Genomic DNA, 13,625 nt, shown 5'->3' with positions numbered 1-13,625 from the left:
GAGAAAATGTGGCAATGAAAGCGAGAGGGGCAAGAAAAGGAGGGGTATTTTTCATATGCGGTTATAAGGCAACACAAAATGGTGGGAACCTACATAGGCATCGTTTTAAACTGCCATTGTAAAAGTATTCTTCTGCAAAACCTGTGGAAAAATGTGTATAACTGATCTATTTTTATCGTATACTGCAGGCTCACACAGCCTCCGTCCGAGGAATGTTTTTCTGGGTGTTACTAAAACAATGAACATTGATGTTTACTTAAACAAAAAGCACATCAGTGTAGTAGATGAGATGTAACACCCAATGAAAATATTCAAATCATGGCCGTGCGGTTAGTGATAGTGGCTGGTGGCGGCATCACACAAAGATCAAAGATTCAAATCCAACTGCACTTGAAATTGCTGACGTGTGCAGATCACTCTAAATAAAAGAAAAGAACAGGTAATGTAAAGCTGCTCAGGTCACGAAGGACAGTAGCTGTACTGTACTTCTTCTTTGGTGGCTGGTCATTCTTGGAGTGTTTGGGGCTGGTGTGTGTCTGTGTTTAGTCTGTGTGGTCTGTGTTTGTTCATTGTAGATTCCACTGTTGAGCGTTAGATTCCACTGTTGACAGTAAGTTTAAAGCTCCGTGTCAAAATGTCCATCTGGGTGTTTAATTCTGCGGCTCTCTCTGTGTCTCCGCAGTGGCTGTGAGCTTCTCTTTGAATCTGAGTGTCTCTTCTGGGTGTCAATCTTTTGCTGTTCTCTCCAGCCTCTTGTGTGAAGACTTCAAGGCCGTTTGTCACTTTTAAGACAGCCAATGCAAAGGTTGGAGTTGAGATTTAAGGTTAGGTTTAGGACTATTGCTGTGAATCCTTGGACTTGGATTGAAATAACTGTTGAAGGTCCATTTTTGATTTACATTTCCAGCCCTGTCAGGCCTAGAAACTGGTCCAGATGCTGTCACCAGTGTGTACGTGTGTCTTGATTTGTCCTTATTTCACATCAAGGCTGCAGACTTCCACGGCACATTAAAGTGACTTTGTCCTTCTGAGAGGCACTGAGGGATTTATAATGTGAATATGAAGTTGCTTTTGAGAATTTGTTTGATTGTCTTTGTCTGCCCTTTGTCTGTCTCTCTGCTAACCACACAAAATAGAGTCAAGCATGGCTATATTAATACGCATCGGAATCAATTCCTTTCAAAGCTCAGTGAAAAGTCTGCAGCGTCTTTGATGTCAATTCTCCTCAGATGGAGTTTGATTAGTACATGCTTATCGAAACAGAAGGCGAGCCTTTACTTTCCTTATGTGCTATTGTTCTCTCCCTTTCTTTGTCTGTTTAAGGCTTCACACAGACAGGCGCGCACACACACACATCCTCACATGAGTTATTTGAGCTCTGGAGAGAGAGCACAATCAAAGAGCAAACTTCAGTAAACATCACTTTCCATTCAAGTGTTTTCAATTTAATGATACCTTTATAAGACGTCTGGCTCAGCTCCGGAGAAGTGCGTGTGCGTGTGTGTGTGTGTGTGTGTGTGTGTGTGCGCACGCGCAAGTACAAACACAAACAGCCTAGGAGCCGTACTGGCGAGTTCTAATCATTAACAGAGGAAGGGAGCAGAGGCTCAGCAGATCACAGACAGTGAAAAGTGCTTACAAAGATGACTAATATTGCATCATTATTAATACCCCTTCATCCCCTTTAATATGTTTTCATTGCCAGCAGAAAACAGAAAGTGATGTGTGAGTTTGTCAATAGTGTGTGGATGAATGCATTACTGGTATGCACGATGAGAGATTGTGTTATGAGTTATGTGTGCGTTGTTGCTTTGGTGCCAGCTGATGTAGCCGTGACAGCGGCTTTGGCTTCCACAGCAACAGTTGCTGATTCCCATAGAGTGACTATTGAAAAACAAACAAACCCTGTCTGGTATCAGTTCTGAGCTTTCCTAAAGATTGAAATCTCCATATAAAAAATAAAAAAAAATGGTTCCACATTTGTCAGTAAGTGAGAGATGTGGTTTTGGGCCTCACTCACATCATAACTTGTAAACGGTACAAGTTGTGATTGGCAGAAGACAACTAGCTTTGGCTTTTCCACGTATTACACAAGATTTGATTGGCTAAAAGATCAGGCAAATCAACTTGCTTCCTGCTCTAAGCCAAGGTAGCATTTGCTATGGTGGGATTCACCTGCAGGTGAGCCAAAATTCTTTTAAGAAAAGCTGTCAAAAGAAAAAATACAATTAATAGAAGACTGACCACATGAGAGAAAAATTGCTCTTATGAGTACAGATGACCCCAGAAGAGATTTGAAATATTTTATTGAGAAATAAAAGATAAATAGAGCTTTTATGAAGTGATTATCTTTGTGCAATTGCATGGACTGTAACAACAGGCTTAAAAGTATTTTTTCACCTTTGTGTGACCTCACTTTAAAATATGTTCTGGGTTTTACTCCTTTGTGCTAATCAGTCACAGAAAATAAACACAATCCAGCACGTGGGTGTTGGTGCTATGCAGTAAAATGAAGAAATAAATTTGTAGCAAGTGTGCTAAAAGGAGTTTTCTTCACATCAGAAGCACAAAGCACCATGTCCTCCACCCGCTGTGACCGGGTAGGTACTACTGTTACGTGGTGTTCCTCTACTCACAGTGGGGGCTCTCCTTGGCACCAGCTCGCAGCAGCAGCTTGGCCATGGGCACGTTGTTGGTCATGATCGCAATATCGAGGGGCAGGAGGCCCTCACTGTTTGGTGTGTTGAGGTCCAACTCTTCCAGACTGTACTGGGACAGAAGTAGCTGTACCAAGTCCAACTCCTGGTGCTCCACTGCTTCAAACAACGCTTCATTGCTCTGGAACTGCGATACAAAGAAAGTTTACATGAAGTGTATACATGCAGAATGTTTCTGTCTTGCTCTACAACAGTTAGATGGGTGGGTGTATCACGTTACTACCTGAGGTTCTCATATTATCCAACTCTATATGTTTTCCCTGGCTATTTTTAGACTACGATGTTCCTGGGCTTATTATTTTTTCCTTCTCTTTCTCTCTCTGACTTACTATGGTGGTTTTGCGCAGCCTCTCCTTGTCTCCTCCCCGTCCTAACACCACACTGTCCTCCAGGGCAGGGGGGTTGGTGCCCGCACGGAACTTTCCAGACAAGTTGCGGTATAGGCGGCGAGCCGCGCTTGGTGAGGAAAGGCTGGCCGACTTGCGGGCCGGGGCCGGCTGGTGGGCCTGGTCCCCCCTCATGGGTTGCGTCATCTTGGCAGTGTCAGCCCTGGAGGAGAGATTGGAGGGAAAGAGACAAGAGGGATACTGTGGGTGAGAGAAAAGAGTGCAATATGACATTTGATTCAGCACAGGCTTGATCTCAAACCCACTGTAAGAGTGTACATCTCTAAAGATTATTGCACCCTCACAGACAAATAATAAGGTGCAAGGCCAAAAGAACAGATGAAGGAAGCTCATAAATAAGATCAGAAAAGCATTAAAAAAAGTTTGTTCTCTTCTCTTAAGCTTAGAGCAAACTTGCCTCATTACATTAATAATTAAAATTTTTGTTGCTATGAGTCAAAAAAGCATTTTTGCTCTACAATGGTGGAGGGACAAAGAACAATAACCTGAAATAAGCTCCTGACCTCTTATTGGCTGGGGGCCCACTGCCCAAAGGAGAAATGTCCCGACCACAGCAAAATAAGAAGAAAGTACAGGCAGATAAATACATCACCAAACGCCTCTGGTGAGTTACGAGTGATGATTGAGAGGAATCGTTTCCATATACTGTTTTTTTTTGTTTGTTTTTTAGGAAAATCCTGCATACCTTTAACTGATACTGTTACTTATAAACTGTGGTTAAAATCAATGCTGCTCTGCTTTCTACTCTCCAGGCTATTCAGCAAACAGGTTTAGATTGTGGCTCCAGAACAGCACCAGAAATCCATAGGGCTGAATGTGGCAATACTGTTGCCACAAGTGTCCAGCCATCACGACTCACTTTGCATCTACATCAGCTCCACATATCAACTGCTGAAACGCATTTAATGCCTAGTGTTGATTTAACAGTATGTATGGCAGTGGCTGTCGAGACGTTTGGCTTGTGACCCCTTAAAACAAAGAAATGCCCACTCGTGACCCCCAATCACAGGCAAACAGTTGATCTAAGATATTTTACAACCCTTATCCCAAAAAAGATAAGCCACTGTGTAACACATGAATATAACAGAATTTGTTTACTTGCTAATCCTTCTTGATCTAAATATCTAATATTTTACCTCATCAACTTCATTGCTTTTTGTAAATATATGGCTATGGTGAATTTGATGCAGCAACACATTTCAAACAAGTTGTGACAGGAGCCACAAAAGACTGGGAAAGTTGTGGAATGCTCCAAAAACATTCCATTGGAACATTCCACAGGCAATCAGGTTCATTGGTAACAGGTGATAGGATCATGATTGGGTATGAAAAGGGGCATCCTTGGGAAGGGGGTTCAAACGCCTGGCTCAGAACCACTGATCTGCCAGATGGGCACCACATTGGCATTATCAGTTCAATGGGTGCCATATGAGTCATCCATGCCTGGTAGCCAGTTTGCCAGTGCCGCTCTGTAACGTTGTCTCTCTTAAGTTTTAAAAGTCCCGGCATCTCTTGGCATCACTGGTATGAGGACTATGCTGGCCCTCTTCATTCTGCCATGGGAACTATGTAGATGACATTGTGTTTCTGGGGTAAGTCTGGTGCTTGGTGTTCACACACGCTCAACTGCTGAAGGAGATGTCAGCAGGACTCTACAGGCGATGGTGACAGACTCCGTGATGGGTCCCACCAAACAGAAGCACAGAGATAAATGAATTCCTCAAGGAGGCACTTTCAACAGCTCTCTCACCTTTTGTTCCTCCCTCCTCTACGAACATCTTATGAACTTGTTCCTCCTCTTATCAGCTTCTCCCCTCTCTCTTTTTCTGCTCCATTCCTCCCCTTTGCTCTAGGCTTTTTGCTCTTCACCCTTATCTCCTTACTGCCTCTCCTTTCCCTCCCTTCATCTCCTGCGTTCTCTTTCTAACACCTCTCTTCTTGTCTTGATTCACTCAGAATACAAAGTTTATTGCAGTATGACTATAATCAAGGAGTCTTTGTGAATAGACAGTTCTAGTAGCACCCCACTAGAAGCTCCCACACTTACTTTAACGTTGATAAAAAAGAAAGCGATGAAGATGATTATCATATTTGATTTGAATGGGAGAGGTTACATCTTTAAGCATTTGCTGAACTACTCATTAGAGGACTTTGCAGTAACCAAAAGATCAAAATTTGAATATGAATAGTTTGCCTGTGGCCATGTGCCGTGTTCAAGTCCTTGAGAAATCCTTTCTTATTTTCAGTCACTCTGGAAAATACCACAAATGCAAATGTTGTTCTTAAAAAGCAATGGTTTGAACAGGGGCATGGAGAGGTTGAGGAAAGTAAATAAAGGTTGAGTTACGTTGGGCCATCATGCCATATGCCAAGAAGTATCACACAGGCCAAGAACAGATTTGTCAAGGTGAGAACATCTGTAGGAAAAATGTTATTTATACTCCCGCTCCGCTATGGACGTGTGAGCCCACACGAGCACGCATACACACACACAAACCCTCCCCCAACACATGCAGTTTGTACAACAGCTGACAGCGGCCCACATAGTAGACTTTAAAGCAGCTCCAAGCCCCCGCAACAAGCCCTTTTTCACAGGGCGATACACCTAAAATACCCCCGATCCCCGTCCCTTCCCGCTCTGTCCCATCCATCTCCACTCCATCCCGTAATAGAGGCCTTATTTTAGACATCCTCGTGTTCCCGGCTGGGCCTAACCTATTCCAGGGTTCCAGATAAAGCGCGGCAGGTATTTGGAATAATTTTTCCATGGGCCTGGCCCGGAAGATAAAACAAGAGATATATTTGTAATGCGTGTGCCGGTATCCCATTTCAAAGAGAAAGCCCATTGGAATCCAGCCCCAGGCTTATTGTTATTTGCCTGAGATGGAACAGACAACTTTTTTCTGTCGGCAGGACGGTGCCCCATCACTCTCTGACGACATTAGAGAGTGTATAGCATGGTGTGGGGTGAGTGTGTGTGTGTGTCTTTACTTTCAAAGAGATGCTGCATCCTACATGTGAGATTGGGATGTCATTCCCCAATGACATGCCCTCTCCCCCAGAGAAAGATGAAAGACAGAGAAAAGACAGTACAAAATCATACTATAACCAAGTGCAAAACAGAGTTTATTAGAAAGAGCATGTGTTCAGCAAGAAGTGTAAGCTGATGACCATGATGATGACCGTAATGACCAATTTTGATATCTTATCCATCCAACAGCTCACTCTGACAGTTCCTTTTTGTTCCATTACTCCCTGCAATATCTATCTATGACCATAGCTTGTAGATGCATATTTGATAAATAACAAAGACTCACCTCAGCGACAAATTTGGTTTCCTGCGACGGCTTCAGAATAAAAGCCACCCTGTGTTTTTGCTAGCTGCTTTAAAAGTGCACTTGTGGGACATGTACAGAAATTCAGCTCTGATACAGCATTTAGGAGAGCTGGATTACATGCATGCATCATTTCCTGTCCCTCACACTTAGGAAGACAATTTGAATCCAGAGCCTGAATGGAGGACTCCGCCACTAAGAATAAATACTACCATATAGAGAGGTAATCATTAGGTCTGAACAATATGCAGAAAAATCATATTCTGATTATTTTGGCAGATACTGCGATATGAGCCATGGTTTTAGTGGGAATGGTAAGTCTTGTATATCATATTCACTGAAAAATCAAGTAAATGACGAGGATTTCATTTATCAAAAATTGCTGATCGCATGATTTGGATATTCCACTTGGTCATAGTGCGATTTTGATAATATTTTGATTCATCTTTTAGCCTTAGTAATTAGAAAATGACAATTCATTGAATGGCTGTTGCTGAAAAAAATGTTACGTTTATGTTACAGTGAGTTAAAAATGGGGTGTGAATGAAAATCTCAAGGCGTATGAGTGGTACATACCAGACATGTAGACGATATCATCAACACCTTCATCATCTCAGGCACTGCTTTTGATCTACCACTGCTACATTAATCTGAATAAATGACCAAAGATCAAAGCTCAAAGACATCCCATACCTAATGACACACACACATACACACACAACAATTCACTACACTTTTACCGGGTTCGGGAAACAGGAAGCAGTTGTTCTGGGAAACCAAAGTCTCTAGCAAAAGCCAGACTCCATGTTTGGCCCCCGATCAATCCCACATCAAATACAGCCAGCCTGCTACAGTGAGACTGCATCAGCCCAACAAACAATCAACACCCCCAAACTGCATACACACAGCATCCGCTTTATTAGTTATATCAGCCTGTTTACGCAAACAGTTTAGTTCTCCAGACAGTGAGTCACATGTAAACAAAGACTACATAAAAAATATGCAGATGGAGTCTAGACAGTGAGTGTTTGACTGAAAGTTAAGATGGGAAAGACCTGCGATTTTGGAAAATCTAAAAGCAAATTGTTGCTTCCAGTATCGCAGAAATTCTGAGATTTCTGTGCAAGCTAAGAGGCAGCCGCATGTATGCACATAACAGCCCATAAAAGCAGGGAGGAGAGCGAAATCTTTCTCTTCAAAGCAAATCTGCAAACTGACAGCGGAGTGGAAAGTGTTGCTTAGTCTGATGAAGTGACATGGTCAGAAATGTAAGAAAGAATGAATCCATCCAATCTGTTGTCAACAGTACGGGAGTAACCACACACACACGCACGCACGCACGCACGCACGCACGCACGCACGCACGCACGCACGCATGCACACATCTGACTCAACTGTCAATAAGATTAGATTTCCAAATTCAAATCTGACCATCTTGGTGAGGTACCAATGAAATCATCCATGCTAATAGACACATGTCTTGGTCTGGGGGTTCAGTTTTATCAGGATCTGGATTGGATACATGTTTTCTTCTTTCTCAGCATCACCAGTGAAGTTTCTTTGATTCTGACTCATTTTGGGTGTCATTTTTGTTGTCCCTCCCACGTTTTTCTATGTCTCTATTCTTTTTCTCTTCTTGTCTCTCTCTCCCACACACATTTTGGATTTGCCTCTCATGTTATGTTGCCCACTCTTGACATCTGCTGATGCAACTTGGGGAAAAAATTAAGGGAAAACCACTATTTTTAAAACAATTAATTTTTCAGCCTGACTGGGTAATGTAGGAATGGTTAAGACAAATGGGAACTTGAATGTCAGCAGAAAAAAATGTTCTTGGCCCGAGCTTCCCACATCTATAAATAAAGATAACGTTAATCTAAACTATAAACAATGGAAAATTTCTTCACAGCACACACACACAGGCAGAAACAGTCTAAAGCTACACTTTGTGTTGTGTTGCGTAGTGTTGCACACACGGGTATACGTTATATGTGTGTGTGTGCATATGTGCATGACAATGTAGGTGCCAGAGAAAGACATTACAGGGATTGTTGCTCAAATTAGCTGCAGCAGCACGAAGAAAGATATTTTGATATGGAAGAACAACAATATAATAATGTTAAATGCAACTAAAATGGATGCTTATGCAGCCATATTTGTCCCAAAGAGCTTCAAGGCAAAGAAAGTGTCCAATAAGGCTCTTTTGTGCCAAAAATCTGTTAGATTCTCTCTGTTTTCTTTTCTTCCTTAACACATCCTGCCTCCTTTCCTCCTCTCATCTCCCTTTCTACCACCTTTCTCCCTCTGCTCCATCTCACACCCCATCTCCATCCTATGCCATTGCAGCATGTCACAAGGTCTCTCAGGTCAGCTGTGTACTAACAGGACCCCCCTTTTTCCAAACTCCTCACAAAGGTTAGTTTATTGCCACGAGAACACATAAATCTCTGCCGCATGTTAATGTGTGTCTAATCGTGTTTATTACACACAGGCACAAATGACCATTCATATTAGGTGACATGTATTGCATTGGTTGTCTGTGTAGGTCAAGTCCCATAAAACAAACAAAGAACTGGAGGAAGGGAGATGGATAGAGGGGAAAGAGAGAGAGAGAGAGAGAGAGAGAGAGAGAGAGAGAGAGAGAGAGACGTAGAAAAGGTGAAGAGCGGCACCAGAAGGACAGTGCTCACAGAAAGCAGGGTGGTGGGGGTCAGAGAGGCAGACAGCGAGAGGAGAAAGTTGCACAAACACACACACACACGCACATAGAGTACGCTGGCTGCTCTAAATGTGGCTTGTAGAAGGAAATTCTGAAATCTGAGTCTTGGCACCAGACAGGCTGGAAGCAGGCAGGCTGCTGGACGTACAGAGAGAGAGAGAGAGAGAGAGAGAGAGAGAGAGAGAGAGAAAGAGAGAGAGAGAATTCATAGATCCGTCCTCTCTATTTGGCTCTTATCAGCTTATAGGCAACATGAGGCCAGGCCAACACTGTGACCTGCAGCCCCTCACACACACACTGAGTTGGCCTGGCAACACAACAAATGCAGACACTCACATATTAAAACACGCGCATGCATATACATTCCGCCGTTTAGTGGAATCTCACGTCATTTTATGGCTGAGAAGACAATGAGAGTGACTCTTACGAGTCTTTAGGGGCATACTTTAACGATGAAATTTTATTGAGGGGTGTATCAGGTGTGTGCACGAGTGTGTCAGGGTTTCAGTGGTGTACATTTGCTAAAAACATCCCCTTTCACTTTATCCCAGAGGTGACTACACAGTAAGATGCAGATGGATTACTCTACCAGATGTGCACTGGAAAAGTGGTAAATGGCCTGGGAGCAATGTACCTGATCAGCAAGATTACTAACACGGACTGCGGTATTCAAATGATGTTGTTTTGGTAACTTGCAGGCTCTTAAATGCTGAGAAAACATGACTGAGCCTGTTGCACCACAGGCAGCAGACAGCACGACTGATACCAGCAAGGATAAAGCCATGGCTTATTTTGTTTGCACCAGATTTACACCATCTAGAAAATATTCTTCCACTATGACGTCTTCTACTTTTGGTAATCCACTGTCCACTGTAGCCTCAACAATCCTCTTCTTGATAAGCTGGATGTGCTGAGATGGTGCTCTGCATCTCACACACTGCACAGTTGTTCTGAGGTGATATCTGTTTGAGAGAGCCGGGCTACTCTTATCTGTGTGTGAAAATCCTCGAACATTGGATGATTGTGATGCTAAAATCTGTGCTAAGATCACTGGCACCCGGGTCCCTTCGTTCACATCTGCTATTAGTCACAGTCAAAAAGTACGCGACCTGGCCGGCCTGTAGACATTCTGTTCTTACTTATGCTTTTAACTCACATGTGACTCACTTTGAAGTGTGAGCTGTGTGCACACAGTGACACCAGGTACATGCTATATTGTACAGCATGCTCCCACATGGACACACTCATACTGCCCTTTATCTCTCTTCTATTCATCTTCTCACTTTCTCTCGCTCTCCCTTGGGAGAACGGCAGAGAAAGAGTGGGCGGTCCGCTGTATGTTTAACCTTTGAAGTGGGCCTGCTGTGCCGAGCAAGGCCTGCCACCTGTTGGCTCTGTGTGTGTGCATGTGTTGTGTGTGCACGCAGAGGTAAATCTCTCTAATTTTGATGAGCAGAGACAACAGCGGAGTCACCATGGGGATGTGGTGGCGGGCAGCGGCCGACGTTCTCAGGAGTGGGGGGGGCGTTGCTTCCAAGGTGGGATCACAGACACACACACACACACACACACACACACACACACACACACACACACACACACACACACACACACACACACACACACACACACACACACACACACACACACACGCAAACGTACACACAGCCCCTCCTCTCCTCAGAGGCTTGGTGACACCATGTCTCCCACGGCGATCGTGGGCCCAGCCTGGGTGGCTCCAGGCCTTCTGTGTGTCTCTCAGTGTTTGTGTGTGTGTGTGACACCAAAGGGGTCCCTGCCTGGGCCGCCATATGCCACCCACCCAGCCAGGGAGAGAAGAGGGGTGGGGGCGACCCCGGGCCACTGAAGCCACCAGTTGGCCCATTCTCTCAGTCACACGCCGGCCGGGCGCCATGTTTAAAGTCCCACGGCTGTTTATCTGGGATAGGGATGGAGGGAGGTGGTTGGGTGGGGGTTATTCTCCTGATGGTGATAGATCCTTTGTAAGGGAAAAAAAAAAGGGATAAAGTGCTCACACAAATATATACACTCCTGATTGCCTGATTGGAGGGATGGATGGATGGATGGATGGATGGATGGATGGATGGATGGATGGATGGATGGATGGATGGATGGATGGATGCATACTGTAGAGTGGAGCGGGTGGCGGTGTGCCACACATGACAACACAAACTTGTTTGACATCAGTGTGTGTGGACTCACGAGCATGGCTGCAGACACAACACACCCATGTACACATGCACACTCACACACCCATAATTCATATATGCTCTATTGAGCATTGACTTAAATCCAAAAATATTGGAAGGTATAGACTGTTACTAATCAAATCAATATATCTGACATGGCTGAAGCATATAGAAAAAGCTACTGTACATATCCATGACAATTAGAAACTAGACCCCACTGTGAAATCACTATTTCTTATGGAGGGAGTCATGGGAACATTCCTTGATGGCGTCTAGATGCTTGTGGTAGTGAACATCTGAAGAAACGTGAGCCTTCAGATGGAAATCTATGAGGATCTTGAGTCCTGACAGCAATGAGGTGATTGGTTGGTTAACAGAGGCAGGGGCATAATCAACTGGGTGAGGTAAATGGGGGAAACACCATCAGCTGATTGAGTTAGAAGTGGGAAAAGAAAAATCCTAAATAAGAAAGTGCAAAGAATTCCTGTGGATTGACAGAGCTCTTTACTGGCTCTCACACTGCTTCTGTTCCATTGTACACTGACGTGGGTGTGGAGGTCTGCACTACCTGAGCTTCCTATCTCAATCTGTAAACCATTTTCCAAGACTAGTTTCAAACCGCAAGCCTCTTGGGTCCCAGGCTGATTTTCTGTCTGCCTCTGACCCCGCATACAAGCCTCTCATACTCACAGAAAAGTAGGCAGAGGGGTGCAGTTTCCCCAGTCTCGGTTGACTTTTATCAGCTTATAAGCAACACATGGAGCCACGCTAACCCTCTGACCCCACTGGCTGTCTCTGCACACACAAACAAGAACAAACACACACAGGCACACTACATTAACTGGCTTTTTTTCTCCCTTGCTCTTTATTTCGTAACTTCTCCCTCTCCTCTTTCTTTCTAACTCCATAGTCAAGCATTCAAGGCTCTTCATCACTCACTCTTGCTGTCTCCCTCCATCATCTTTTCAATCTGCCTTTTCATGTACTTGAATCTCTTTCTCACTCTCTCCTCCTCCACCCCTCATCTCCTCTTCTTACCTATTTAAGTCTTCTCTGACAACCCCCTTACTTCTCTCTTTCGGCCTCCCACCCTCCCTCTCTCTGCCCTCCATCCCCACCCCCTGTCTCTCTGTGTCTGTGTGCTGAGTTGAGGTTTGGAGTGGAAACCAGAGTATCAAGTCGGAGACACACAGGACAAGAGGGAGCCAGCCTCATAAATCTCCCTTAGTGCAGCCCACAGCATCCAGAATCAGGAACACAGTGTGTGAGTGTGTGTAAATATTTGAGTGCATGTATTTGTGTGTGTGTGCGCGTGTGCATGTCAAAAGCTGTGCATGTTCATGTTTGTTCACATCGGTGATAGCACATATGTGTGTATGTACTTACTTTACTTAATCTTTGAGTGACTGCTTGAAGCTGTGAACGGGCACACATGTGAGTGGGATTGTGTGTCTGTGTTTGTTTATGTGTGAGTGCATGTGTACGTGTGTGCCTCTGTGTAGGAAAGAATAACCCTGGGCCTGTCCAAAAGCAGAGAGGTAAGCAGAAATTCTGCTCTCTCATGTGGACTGGAATCCACGGTCTCATCTGGCCAACAACCCAGTCTCAACAAATTAATACTGCAGGCCAAGAAGCAGTTGAAGTACGAACTTCACAGGACATCTGAAACAGCATGAATAAACAGTTTTGTTCTGGTAAAAATGTTTCCCACATCCTCAAGGGTTTGTCAATAAAAACTATACTTTTGAGTGTCACCAAACAGCACAAATTTAATTTCTGCTGGACGCACTAAAAATATCACCACAAGGTCCATTTAGCAAGACTCACATTATTCATCAGAGATCAAGAATGCCATGCCAGCATGCATAGATGGCATCTTAGTAACTGTAGCAACTGATTTAAAATGAAAATGTTTGTGCAGTTCAGCAGTGCAGCGAGCTTTCATAACCAAAGCCGAATGCACACACACCAAACAGACAAGGAAAGAACTGCAGGAGCAGACAGGGGCAAAATTCAAAACACAAAGAAGAAATACAAATTACCAAACTAATAAGAAACCGGTAAGGCACAGGCAGGAAACAAACACAGGACAAGGGAACAAAGAAGACAACCTGACAACTGAAAGAGGGCAAACATTGACTAAACACACAAGAGGGGGAAAGATAACGAGCTGCAGGTGAAACAAATCTGCAATTACAAGGGTGGGAAAGACACAAAGGCAGGAAGTCAAACAAAAC

General features: G+C 44.0%; 1 protein-coding gene across 2 annotated transcripts in view; it reads right to left on the bottom strand.

Moving 5' to 3' along the window:
- ankfn1b (ankyrin repeat and fibronectin type III domain containing 1b) overlaps positions 1–13,625 on the bottom strand; it is a 107,037-nt gene that overhangs the window by 17,743 nt on the left and 75,669 nt on the right. For both annotated transcript variants that reach the window (XM_070991349.1, XM_070991350.1), the window contains 2 exons: positions 3,047–3,266; positions 2,637–2,844 (listed from right to left, as the gene is read on the bottom strand). In XM_070991349.1, the coding sequence (XP_070847450.1) occupies positions 2,637–2,844; positions 3,047–3,266 (428 nt within the window). The remainder of the gene's footprint in view (positions 1–2,636; positions 2,845–3,046; positions 3,267–13,625) is intronic.

The sequence above is a fragment of the Chaetodon trifascialis genome, chromosome 21, assembly GCF_039877785.1.
Source record: "Chaetodon trifascialis isolate fChaTrf1 chromosome 21, fChaTrf1.hap1, whole genome shotgun sequence".
Lineage (NCBI taxonomy): Eukaryota > Metazoa > Chordata > Actinopteri > Chaetodontiformes > Chaetodontidae > Chaetodon > Chaetodon trifascialis.
Note: the sequence above shows the minus strand (reverse complement) of the source record. Positions and strands in the feature narration are given on the sequence as shown.